Raw genomic sequence first — 13,672 nt, 5'->3', positions numbered from 1 at the left:
GTGTCTTTCCCCACCACCCTCCCAAAAAAGTCACCGATGTAATCTCTACTTCCTTTCTGCTCTCAAAAAATGTACACGTGGCCACTGCAAGTAGGGATGCAGGTGACATTTCAACCACAGTGGGGATTCCACACACAGCCACCCATCGTGTCCACGTAAGTGATATCCCTAGATTTGGGCATCCTGGCCGTTCTGGATACATGTATTGTGTAAGCATTGATCATATTTTAAGTATGCACTTAACAAATTATTTTTGACCTCTTAATGGAAAGGCAAAAAATCATCTGCTCAAGTGGAACTCACCCTCAAGGGACAGAGATATGTGCAAACCCATAGTCTAATAAATATGTAACATAATTCAGACAAGGGTACATTGTCTAAAAAAACAGAGAGTAAGGATTGACAAATAGAGAGGAAGGGTTGACTCAAGGGGCTTATGAAAGGGTGTGGGTGGAGGATGGGCCATCTGAAACTTGGATGTTGGGAGGAACCACTCACGCAGGAGTGATGTAGCAGTGTGAACAACAGAAGAATGTGGAGGTAGGTGCGACCTCGGTATCGTATGAGGTCAGTCTTGTTGAATGACTTTTGATGATCATCAGGAAGGTAGGGATATGAGATGACCTCCATCTCCTCCACTCCGTTCTCCTTCTAACACCCTCAGGACTCAGCTGTGTCTAGTCAGTAGACGTGTTGAATGAGTGAATCCCACGTATAATGAATTCATCCCTTTGCTATAAACATGAGCAAGGTGATAGGTATTAGGGAATAGATAATTTATAAAATTTTCAATTACTGATATTTTATATAATTTTTAAATTTAAATTTACATCAGTTTTAATTTCAGTGGTCTATGTGGTGACAACTCGAGGTTTTCAGCACCCATTGAATGATTAAGCTCCCACTAATATCAGGGTTCTTTTTTTGAACATTTTGTTTAGGGAAATATATCGCTCTAAAGGAGAATGTGTCACTTACTTGAAAATTCAGGGAAAAAATATCTCAAATCCTTGTGGTGAATGGAAGTGACATTAAGAGGGGTTGCTATCCCAGCACCTCATTAGTCTTTCAAAATCACGGTTGTCTGAAGTCATGCATGCTCCAATAGACAGACGAGGTCAGCTGGATTTATAGAAATTGCTGTCACAGTAAGTGAGGAGGCTTCAAGATCGCTGACTGTTACGCTTCACACATGTCCTCAGTTTCCATAAAATTTTAACAAGGGACTCATTGTATTTACCCTTCAAAAGATTCCAAGAGGCATAATGATAAGAAACTCTATTTTTGCCCCCACTTCCTGCTGAAAAGAGAATCTTTGCAAACAATTTTACCACTTTCCTATTAAATTAATGTTTATGTCTTGGCTAATTTATTTCATTTGTTTTGATAATGCCTGTTTGTGGTGGATAGGTAAATAGATCAAAATTCCAAAATTGCTTCGTCTTCTTTTTTTTTTAATGTTTTTAAACATTTATTCATTTTTGAGAGACGGAGACAGATCACGAGCAGGAGAGGGGGAGAGAGAGACAGGGAGACACAGAATCTGAAGCAGGCTCCAGGCTCCAAGCTTTCAGCACAGAGACGCGGGGCTTGAACCCACGAACTGTGAGATCGTGACCTGAGCCAAAGTCGAACGCTTAACATACATACATATCATGAGATTACCCATGAAATTTCCATAAATCATGTTGGATCAAAGTTTACCTTATAGTCCCCTATTTGAAAATCTACATTGCCTGAAATGTCAAAATACATTTTACCTCATGATATTAAAATATCTGTTCTAAGGAAGAGATATTATAGTTTAGTTAGTTAACTAAAGAATAAAACTAAATGGATTCCACTATGTGGATATCTAAAGTATTCGTCTTCTTTGGTGGTGACCTAATACCATATATAATTTGGGTTTTTTTTGTTTTAATTTTGAACCCACAGTTTGAATACATTTCTGAACAACTGTGGTAAGTAAGGGCATGAAGACAGAAAGACAAGAAAATAATTCCTCAGATGATACAAATGCATTTAGAACTATCCTAACAAAAGGAGGCTGGGGGTAAAATATTGGTCTTCATAAATGAAGGAGAGACTCTGCTCTATCTCACAGAGGCCAAAATGAGCTTGGCTTTCAGCAAATGTTTTGCTGAGGAAGAGCCTTTCTAACTGTCTAAGTCCTCAAATGCCACCTTGGGTCTTAACAGCATGTATGAACTAACTTTGGCCAAAATCTTTTAAAATTTATCTGAATGTTATGGTTCAGTGGTGGTAGTGTCTAAAGATGGCTGGGCGCCTGGGTGGCTCAGTTGGTTAAGTGTCCGACTGTGGCTCAGGTCATGATCTCAAGGCTCTTGGGATTGAGCCACGCATCAGGCTCTGTGCTGACAGCTCAGAGCCTGGAGCCTGCTTCAATTCTGTGTCTCTCTCCCTCTCTGCCCCTGACCCATTCACACTCTGTGCCTCTTTCTCTATCAAAAATAAATAAACATTGAAAATATTTTTTGAAAGAATAAAGACAGGGAACTAAGTGGTAGCCCCCAAGATTTCTTTGGTTCTAAGCAAAGACCGATCAATTTGTTTTATCAGAGTGCAGGACCAAGAAGTCATTTGCTTATCATTTGTAAATTAAACGGTAGCCTAGTTTTAATGTAGTATGAAGTGGAAGAAAATAATTTTTGCAAACTACTTGTAGTGTTAGTGACTTTATTATAATTTGGAAATGTTATAGAAAAAGAATCTATGGCCATAGTCATAAAATTTTAAGTATTTACTTTTTTATAAAAAGATAGATCTTCCTTCTGTCTATGGATGGTCCAAAAAACTCTCTTAATAAACATATAAATGCATATACAGAGAAATATAGTATAATATACATACTAGCTTATCCTGAAGTAGAGAGTGATAAATATTTTCATCTCAGTTTTAAGTATTTTTTACAGGTTGGCGTACCAAACATTTGGCTTGGTTTACTTAAAAAAATAATTGTATTCAATGTATTCAACTGGGAGAAATATCAACATATTGGGAATACATGAGTGTAAACCAAAGTCCCTCAATTTCTGGCACAATTTAAATTTTTAAAACATTGATAAATTAATATTTATCTAAATTGCCAAATATTTGGGTTTTTAATGTTAATATTTAAATTTATATTTACCTAAATGATATATTAATGTGTACATAATGTACTTATTAAAATATATAACTTATAAAGTCAATGGACTATTTCATTGTATTTTTAAAAATACAGTTGAGTGAATTTAGAATACTCTGATCATATCTATTAAATTGTAATGGAATCAGTACTGAATGATTTTAAAAAATAAGAGTGATAAATATTAAGTAATAAAGCTTACAATAAATAGTCCTTTTTTTTAGCGTGGTTGAATATGTGGATTTTATGATGACTTTGTTTTCCAGGTTAATTTTACTTTTAATGACTTTTAATGACTTTTAATTTTATTATTAATTTTACTTTTTATGGCTTCTTGAGAAACATGCCGTTGACCTGATTCATGTCATAAATGGCCCAGGGACAGTGTTAGGCATGTTGAGGCTGTCCCCAAAGCCAATTGCCTTTGCCTATCATATAGCCTGATTATTTAAGTATAAAGCAACACTTTTTTAAAGATTTTGGAAAGAAAAAAAAAAAGGAGGAAGGGAGGAAAGAAAGGGAAGAAAGGAAGAAAAGAATAGAGAAAAAGTATGTTGGTGGGAGAAAAGAGGGAGGAGGGAGGGAAAGAAAATGAAAAGCCTTTTGAATATATTCAAAGGAAAAATCCAAATAATTTTAGGTATTTAGTTATTGTTGCATGTGATATCAAATAAAATGTGGTGCCTTGATACAATGTGATAGAGGGAAAAATTAAAATGTCTCTGGTGGGCTGATGATGCCATAGGAAAGCCACATTCTGTTTATGTGTGGTAAAATCATAGAACAAAAAGTTCATTGACATAGCTAACATATAACATTTATTTTCATATACATACAAATTTATCTGTAGCGATTCTCTAGGAAGGGCCTGGTGTTCTGGATAGCAAAATAGTTTAGGCATGTGAGAGACAGAACTCCATAAAACCAGAACTTTTTCTCTTTTTATTTGATCAGTTAAAGCTGTACTTCAGAATGGACCATGAATGTGCCAGCTTTCGTCAGGAGCGTGTGTGGTGTATAATGAACATACTTAAAGTTTCTTGGTCACTAATCTTGTGATTGCCCTCAGACTTTTGGTTATACTACGGACAGAATGGGTGCCAAATCTAACAGAAACCCTGAAATCTCATTCCTGAAACAGTTTGTGCTGTCATCTTGCTCTTTCTTCATTCATTCCTCACGGGATATGTGTTCCGGAACTTCCCTGGGCGGAGCCCTAAGGCAGGGTTTACAAGGGCTTCTAATTCTAGAGCATTTTTCCCAAGTAACTTTGCTCAATTGTATCGCTATTCATTCTCATGTCAAAGTGTTCCTGTCGGATAGCATAGGTGAATGTTAAGTTGGGTTAATGTATAAGGACCTATGTTTTAGTATGAGCTGTGTTTCATCCGAGTAATAACACTGCAATGTACTATCTGAGGAAATGCTGGAAACTAGATAACTCTTAAAGACTTGATTTTCTTTTTGTAAAATATGGTTACTACTCATGCCAACTCCTGAATTTCTTGTAAGCATAAACATGAGAATGCATGAAATGAACATTCTCTGATAATGTAGTAAAGTGCACAAATGAACAGCTGACAACTCCTGTCATTATCATTATTTTTTTTTAATTTGAGTATATTTGACACACAATATCCTATTAGTTTCAGATGTACAGCATAGTAGTTAAACAACTCAAGACAGGGGCGCCTGGGTGTCTCAGTCAGTTAAGCGTCCGATTTCGGCTCAGGTCATGATCTCATGGTCCGTGAGTTCAAGCCCCGCATCGGGCTCTGTACTGACAGCTCAGAGCCTGGAGCCTGCTTCGGATTCTGTGTCTCCCTCTCTCTCTGACCCTCCCCCGTTCATGCTCTGTCTCTCTCTGTCTCAAAAATAAATAAACAGTAAAATTTTTTTTAAATAAATAAAAATAAACAACTCAAGACATTATCTGTGCTTACAAGTGTACTTACTCTTTGTCACCGCACATCACTATCACAGTACCATTGGCCGTATTCCCTGTGCTGTGCCATTCATCCCTGTGACTTATTTATTCTATAATAGAAGCTTGTACCTCCCTGTCCCCTTCACCCATTTTTCCTACCTCCCCTCTGGCAACCATCTATTTATTCTCTGTGTTTATGGGTCTGATTCTGCTTTTTGTTTGTTTGTTTATTCATCTGTTTGTTTTTGAGATTCCACATGTCAGTGAATCATATGGTGTTTGTCTTTCTTATTCTGACTTATTTCACTTAGGTTCAGCCATGTTGTCACAGATGGCAAGATCTCACCCTCTGCTATGGATGAACACTATTCCAGGATACATATGTAGCATGTATATAAATACAAATACAAATATAAATATAATACAAATATAAATATAAAGCATATGTATATTCTACCAATTGATGGGCACTTGAACTGCGTCCATATCTTAGCTATTGTAAATAATGCTTCAGTAAACATAGGGGTGTGTATATCTTTTTGAATTAGTGTTTTTGTATTCTTTGGTAATTCCAGTAGTGGAATTACTGGATCATAGGGTAATTTTACTTTTAATTTTTTTAATGTTTATTTATTTATTTTGAGAGGGGGGTGCAGAGAAGGGCAGAGAGAGAGAGAATCCTAAGCAGGCTCTGAGCTGTGTGCCCAGAGCCCAATGTGGAGCTCTGTCCCTCGAACTCTGAGATGGTGACTTGAGCCTAAACCAAGACTTGGACACTTAATCGACGGAGCCACCCAGGCACCCCTGTAATTCTCTTTTCAATTATTTCAGGAACCTCCATACTGTCTTCTTGAGGGGCTCTGCCAGTTCCATTCCCACCAACAGTACACGAGGGTCCCTTTTTCTCCATATTCTCACCAACACTTTGTTTCTTGTGTTTTTTGTTTTATTCTGACATGTGAGAGGTGATACCTCACTGTAGTTTTTATTTGCACTTCTGTGCTGATGAGTGATGTTGAACATATTTTCATGTGTCTTTTGTCCATCTCTGTGTCTTTGGCAAGTGTTTTTTCATGTCTTCTGCATATTTTTAGCTGGATTATTTGTTTTTTGGCCTTAAGGTGTTTAACTTCTTTATATATTTTGGATGCTAACCCTTTATCGGTTATGTATTTGCAGATCTTCTCCCATTCATTAGGTTATCTTTGAATTTTGTTGATTGTTTGTTTTGCTGTGCAGAGATTTTTATTTTGATATAGTCCCAATAGTTCATTTTTGCTTTTGTTTCCCTTGCCTGAGGAGACATAGTTGGAAAAATGTTGCTATAATGAATGTCAGAGAAATTAACTACCTGTGTTCTTGTCTAGGATTTTTATGGTTTCAGGTTTCACATTTAAGTCTTTAATATATTTTGAATGTATTTTTATGAATGGCATAAGAAAGAAGTCTGGTTTCATTCGTTTTCATGTTGTTTCTAGTTTTCCCAATATAATTTGTTGAAAACACTCTTTTCCCATTGCATACTCTTGCCTCCTTTGTTTAAGTTTAACTGATCATATAATTGTGGGTTTATTTCGGGCTCTGTTTGGTTCCATTCATCTGTTTGTCTGTTTTTGTGGCAGTACGGTCATGTTTTAATTACTTTATGTAGTATATTTTGAAAGCTGGGATTGTACTACCTCCAGTTTGTTTTTCTTTTTCAAGATAACTTTGGCTCTTTGGGGTCTTTTCTGGTTCTATACAAATTTTATGATTGTTCTAGTTCTGTGAAAATATTGGTGGTATTTATATAGAGATTGCATGGAATTTTTTGATTGTTGGGTAGTATGGACCTTTTAACAATGTTTTATTTTCCCAATCCTTGAGCATAGAATACCTTTCCATTTATTTGTGTTTTCTTCAGTTTCTTTCATTGGTATTTTATAGATTTTGAAATAAGGTCTTTCACTTCTTCGGTTAAGTTTATTCCTAGGTATTTTATGACTTTTGGTGCAATTGTAAATAGGATTGTTTTCTTAATCTCTTTTTATGCTACTTCATTATTGATATATAAAAATGCAATGGATTTCTGAATATTGATTTTGTATCCTGAGATCTTACTGAATTAATTTATCAGTTCTAGTAGTTTCTTTTTGTTGTTGTTGTTGTTTTTTGTTTTGCTTGTTTTTGCTAGACTCTTTAGGATTCCATATATAGTATCATGTTGTCTGCAAATAATGGAAGTTTTACTTCTTCCTTACCAATTTGGATAACTCATTTCTTTTTCTTGTCTGATTGCCGTAGCTAGGATATCTAGTACTATGTTTAATAAAAGTGGTGAGAGTGGGCATCCTTGTCTTGTTCCTGACCTTAGTAGGGGGAAAACTCTCGGTTTATAGTTTCCATTTTTATATCTCAGAGATGGTTTATATATTTTAAGATAATTCAAATAGAATAGAAGGAGAAGGTCAATTAAGGGTCCACTGCAGGAAACAAATTGATAGTGAAGACAAAAATGACCTATATTAAGCATGCTTTCATTGAGCTATTGGCAGGACTTGAGGACAGTTCAGTTGTGGAGTCTGAAAGAATGAGAAGGGTCAATGCCTTCCCTAGGGCTTTCAGAGAGACCAACTTGGTAAAAGGGTGGGGCCATTGACCTAGAGTGGATTATGTATATGTCTGGGAGAGGAAATCAATATGCTGTTTTGGGATATGTTGAGTTAAAAATAGAACATCTAAGTTGACTATTATATATATTACTTGGGAGTTTAAAGAATGAGTGTAGCCAGAATTTAACTTTGGGAGTTATGAACAAATAGAAGTTGTTTAAAGGACTGGAAGAGACTGTAGAGTCTAAAAATACAGGTAGAGAAGGTAGACATGCCTGTGACTGAAGCTTGGGAATGTTTTCATCCTAGGAATTTAGTGGTTCACATAGCATCTGTTTGGGTTTGAGGTCAAATCTACCACATGCCAGCTCTGTGTTCAAATTGTTTACTTCACCTCAAGGGCTGGCTTAAGCACTGAAAAGATTATACTGACACACCAGTGTCACTTACTATAATTCAAAAAAAGACCAACCTAAACCCTAATGTAAGTGAGGATGTCCAACAATCTTGACTATTTTTATTACAGTCTAAAAGTTTTATCAAATCTTAATTTATTTTTCTAAAAATTATTTAACTATCCCGACTTATCTTGGTCTATAACTGGGACAAGTCAACATCCTTTAACTCCCCATAAGCCTCAAGTTCATTAACTGAAAATTTTAAAAAATGGGTGGTAGAATATATATGTATCATCTTTACTATGCTTCTTGCACATAGTAACCATTCAACAAAGGTTAGGCATCATTATTTTACTATTATTACTATCACCATCATTAGTAATGATATCCTAAAGGATTGTTAGTTACGAGGATTAATTTATCTATGAAAAAACCTAGGTGTTAAACAGCACAGAGCACATGGTACTTTCTGTCTCCTCCCCATCCGTACCTATCCTTCCACTTTACAAGTCTTCCAGATCTTCCGCATTTCATCGCGCTCTGAGTGTCAGAGTTCAGAAAAGCACAATGAAAGAACATAATTTAGAATTGTCTTAGAAGTTAAACTATTAAGCACACATGGTGTTTCGGTCGGGTGAGATTCCTACAATTAAAGGAAAGTGGAAGAGAAGACGCTCAAGGCAGCCAGTAGTTTATTGTTTCACATAAATTGTTTTCAGTAACAGGTGGAGAGGCTGTGGCATTTCACACGTGGAAGTGTGATGGCTTAATATGATCTTTTACTTCTAAAAGGCCATGTGTCTTATAGATCAGTTTTGCATCATCGATACTCTTTGTTTTCATTTTGTGAAGAGTAAATTCATAATATATAATTTCATTCTAGGGATTACCTGCAAGTCGTGTGAGGTACAGAGTAGATGATGTCCAGTTTCCTTATCCTGCTAGTATTTTTGACGTAGAAGAAGATTCTGGAAGAGTAATAACTCGAGTCAATCTTAATGAAGAACCTACGACAATTTTTAAGGTCAGTGCTGTTTCGCTTACATGATCTGTTTGCTATTTAACATCTGAGAGTTCAGTTTAACAGATGGCTGTACAAAATAATTTAAATTACAAAATAATATATTTTTTAACCACATAGATATTTAGAGAATCAGACAAGCAAAAGAAAAAAGTACACTTGATATTTCACATCTTGGGAGATAACTAGAATTTACCATTTTAGTATCTATCCTTATGATGACACTCCACGCAAATGCAAGTGCACACATAATGTGTTTTCAAATAATATGATCAAATAAAGGACACCTGGGTGGCTTAACCTCAGTCTGTTAAGCATCGGACTCTTGGTTTCTGCTCAGGTCACAATCTCATAGTTCATGGGATCAAGAATTGCATTGGGCTCTGGGCTGACAGCTCAGAGCCTGCTTGGGATTCTCTCTCTCTCCCTCTCTCGGCCACTCCCCCACCTTGCTCACACATGCACACACCCTCTCTCTCAAAATAAGTAAATAAACTTAACAAAATGAATAAATAAATAAAATAACATGATCCTATTATTCATACTGCTTTTTTAACTTCATAATATATTGCCCATGCCAATAAATACTGGTAGTGGTATTATTTTAATGGTTATATGATGTTCTATTGTATGAATCCACTATTATCATTTTGTCTAATACTTTGTTGTTGGATAATTAGGCTGTTTCTAATTTTTTGTCATGATAAAATTTGCTGTTGTGAACCTCTTTGTGCAATAACTTTTGCTGCTGACCTGATTTCTTTCCCTTAAATACCGAGATGCAGAATCGTTGGGTCAAGTTTACGTACCCATGATAAGTTATACTTCCAGAAAATTTGAAATAGTGCTACCCTTCACTATTACCATAAATGATCTATTTTATTAAATGTCTGAGCATTTCCCTCTTCTGCAATTACTTAGAATACTTTTTTCATTGTTAATAAAGCCTCTGACCCTGCAATGAGGAAATGCCCTCATCGGTTAACCTTGTGGGTGTCATGGGTACCATGCCTCACATAATCCTACCACTGTTGGGAGAAATTGTTCCATTTGTAAAATATTAACCCAAGGCTAAATCATGGGCTGCAGGATGATCCTTAGTTATGGCTTCATGGTCTAAGTTGAACTGGTTTAGATTAATAGCTGTAGCTTCCAAAATTATACACATTCTGGACAAACACATAGTTTGAAAATATTTAACATTTCTTAAATAGAAGAATTATTCTTGACATAATATATGTTATCAAAAAATCAATTATAAATTATAGTAATAAATATTATATAGTCGTTCCACCTTGAAATGAAAGCTTTTCTGCATTTTGCATCATTGGAACTGTTTCTACTATGCAGTGTGGACTTGGTTGTCTATATTTTTAAGAGAGTGTATATCTAAGTGTATTAAACTGGAAAGATTTCCAGTTTTATCCTCCAGAGTGAAGTATTTCCGCCCTATAATCTTGCAGACAATTAATTCCCTGGAAAAATTAATTTCTTTTTATAAGCAAGCTAATTAGCTTTTTGCTATCGATGTGACTGAATTTAACACTTTTTAAATAAGTGTTGGTGCTTATAATGGCACATGTTTTACTGTAGGCACCAGTGGGGTTGTGTAAGAGAAATCAGTGTAACCATTGGAGAGATGTCGCATTGTTTACCTGTTTTTACTGGTAGTGTTTTGTCATAGAGTTAGTAACTCTACTTCTTTGAGTTTTCTTGTCTAGGAAATGAACATAAAACATCTACATGGTGGGACTGGTGTAAAGATTGAGAATATATGTAACATATCCTAGTACAGTGGTTACGACCTGGCAGACAGTGAGGACAAGATCACTGCGCCCCCTCTGGGGCCAGGCAGTCCAAAGATTAAAATGATGCCTTCTTTTCCTCTTGTTAATAATCTTTAACATGAATTTGTATTACTTTTTAAGTTGGTGGTCGTCGCTTTTGATGATGGTGAGCCTGTGATGTCCAGCAGTGCCACGGTGAAGATTCTGGTCTTACATCCTGGAGAAATCCCACGCTTCACACAAGAGGAATATAGGTATTGATTTCCATCAGTTTTTGTGATATGTAAAGTTTTTTTGTTTTGCTTCGTTATGGCCTCTCAAAACTGCTGCGATAAGAATTGATCAATGAATGGTCCTTCCCATTCTAGTTTAAGTTTTTCTAAATTAACATTAATTATTACCCTTATTTTAAAAGTTGATATTTAGTTAACATGACAGTTTAGTCTATAAAAATATCAGCTTTCGTAATGCTTTGATGAATAATGAATGCTTTAAAAATAATTAACACAGTCCTTGAAAAATACATTATATTTTGGGGTTTAAACTGCAACTATTTAATGATCTCAATGGTGAGAAGTAGGCATTTAGTTTCATGTTATTGCCAGAGACATAATTTGACATCTGTCTGAAATGATATTTCTCATATAACCAGTGAAAGAGAGAGGGAGAGAATGTATGTATGTGTTTATGTGCATAATACATATTGCATATTATAATATAGAATTAGCATATATACTGTCTTAAGTCAGGATGCCATAATAAAATGCCACAGAAAGAAGGGCTCAAACAAATTTATTTCTCACTGTTCTAGAGGCTGGAAGTCTGAAGTCAGGGTACCAGCATGGTCAAACTCTGGTGAGAGCTCTCTTCCTGGCTCATATAGAGGAAAGTGAGAGAAAGCAAGCTAATCTCTGGTATTTGTAAGGGTGCTAATCCCAAGATTAGGGCCCCACCCTCTTGTTTCTAAAGGCCTTACCTTCAAGTACTATGCCATTGAGGGTTAAGGCTTTTTAGGAGGACAGTCCACAGTATGTGTGGATGGATGGCTAGATAGATAGATTAAGATAGATAGAAAGATAGATACATAGATAGATAGTTAGATACATAGATATTCTTAGGAAATGAAGAATTGAAAAAAATAATAAAACTAAATTTACTGTATTTTATGTTTGCACATTACTGTAAGATTTATAATGCTTTCCTGACAATAGAGTACAACTTTCTTTCATGATACAGTTTAGTAGTTTGCTCTATTTAGAGACAAAGTCAACATTACATAATGATGCTAATTAGGACTCAAGAAGAAGGAAGACTTCATATAATAGAATACTTTATCAGATTCTAAAATTTGTATTATTATTGCTTTGATTTATTACTTTCATAATTTCTAAGAACTACGTAAGAATTGTGAGTTAGGGCAAGGGCTGAGATACTGGAAGGCAGATGACATGTCTGGGAACATTTACCATGCTGGCCAAGTAGTGTTTTCCTTTATAAAAAGTTGCCTTTGCAATATTCAAGCAATAAATTAAAGTATATAATTTTACCAGAAAACTCTACATAACATATATGTAAATCACTGAGATGGAAAATGTATTTAAAACTTGGGGCTCCGGGGCGCCTGGGTGGCGCAGTCGGTTAAGCGTCCGACTTCAGCCAGGTCACGATCTCGCGGTCCGTGAGTTCGAGCCCCGCGTCGGGCTCTGGGCTGATGGCTCAGAGCCTGGAGCCTGTTTCCGATTCTGTGTCTCCCTCTCTCTCTGCCCCTCGCCCGTTCATGCTCTGTCTCTCTCTGTCCCAAAAATAAATAAAAAAATTTGAAAAAAAAAAAAATTTTAAAACTTGGGGCTCCTAGGTGGCTCAGTCGGTTAAGCATCTGACTTCAGCTCAGGTCATGACCTCACAGTTTGTGGGTCTGAGCCCCACATCGGGCTCTGTGCTGTCAGCTCATAGCCTGGAGCCTGCTTCGGATGCTGTGTCTCCCTCTCTCTCTGCCCCTCCTCCAATTATGCACACGCGCACGCACGCACTCTCTCAAAAATAAATAACCATTAAAACTATTTTTAAAAAAAAAATGCATTTAAACTGTTAAGAATTCTTGGTCAGTCTGTTTGAAACACCATTTTCTTCCTTATGTCCATCCTTACCAATTCCCCTTTTCTTTTGTTGTCTGTGAACTCCAGTTCTTTGCCAAGGTGCATGTGGTTTTCTGCTTCTAGAGCCCTTCCTTGAACATGTTTATTGTGGTCATGTCAAGAACCCAAATGAATGTAAACTCACTTGTGTTTCTCCCCAACTTACCTAGATTCAACGTTCATAAGAAATGTACTTACTATTTGGGATGGGTCCAAAAATCCTTCAGAGTTTCAGCCAAGCAAAATCCCAACCTGTGTTCTTCCGAAGTTCTCCTCCCATCTAGTCCATCCTTGGAACCCCAAAGAAGGCCGGAGTGATGATGCCTAATGCTGTCCTTTCGAATAGGCTCTGTAAATGGATCCCCCTTCTCTGGGTTTTCCTCTGCTGCTCATTCCTCTTAATAGCAGTATGCCTCCAGACTTCGGGAGCACATTGCTTGTTAACTCTGTTAGCCAAACATTGGGGCATGAATGCCAAGGTCGTAGGTCTCATCAGGGCATTGTTCATTTAGCTTTCTTTTTTTAATTACCCTTATTCATGCCACTTTTTAAGAATAAAAATGTTTTGTTCAGTGAATAATTTACCATTCCTTACCTTCTTGGCATACAACTACTAACTGCAAATAGATTCTATGAATAAAGTTGTTAACTTAGAGAAGAAAAAA

At 36.2% G+C, this 13,672-nt stretch overlaps 1 protein-coding gene across 1 annotated transcript in view; it reads left to right on the top strand.

Annotated features, from left to right (window-relative positions):
- PCDH15 (protocadherin related 15) overlaps nucleotides 1–13,672 on the top strand; it is a 786,947-nt gene that overhangs the window by 615,001 nt on the left and 158,274 nt on the right. Inside the window, 2 exon segments of the mRNA XM_032595259.1 lie at nucleotides 8,948–9,088; nucleotides 11,014–11,126. Of these exon segments, the coding sequence (XP_032451150.1) occupies nucleotides 8,948–9,088; nucleotides 11,014–11,126 (254 nt within the window).

This window comes from Lynx canadensis, chromosome D2, assembly GCF_007474595.2.
Source record: "Lynx canadensis isolate LIC74 chromosome D2, mLynCan4.pri.v2, whole genome shotgun sequence".
NCBI classification, from domain to species: Eukaryota; Metazoa; Chordata; class Mammalia; order Carnivora; family Felidae; genus Lynx; species Lynx canadensis.
The sequence above is the reverse complement of the archived record's forward strand: the minus strand, read 5'-3'. Positions and strand labels throughout refer to the sequence as shown.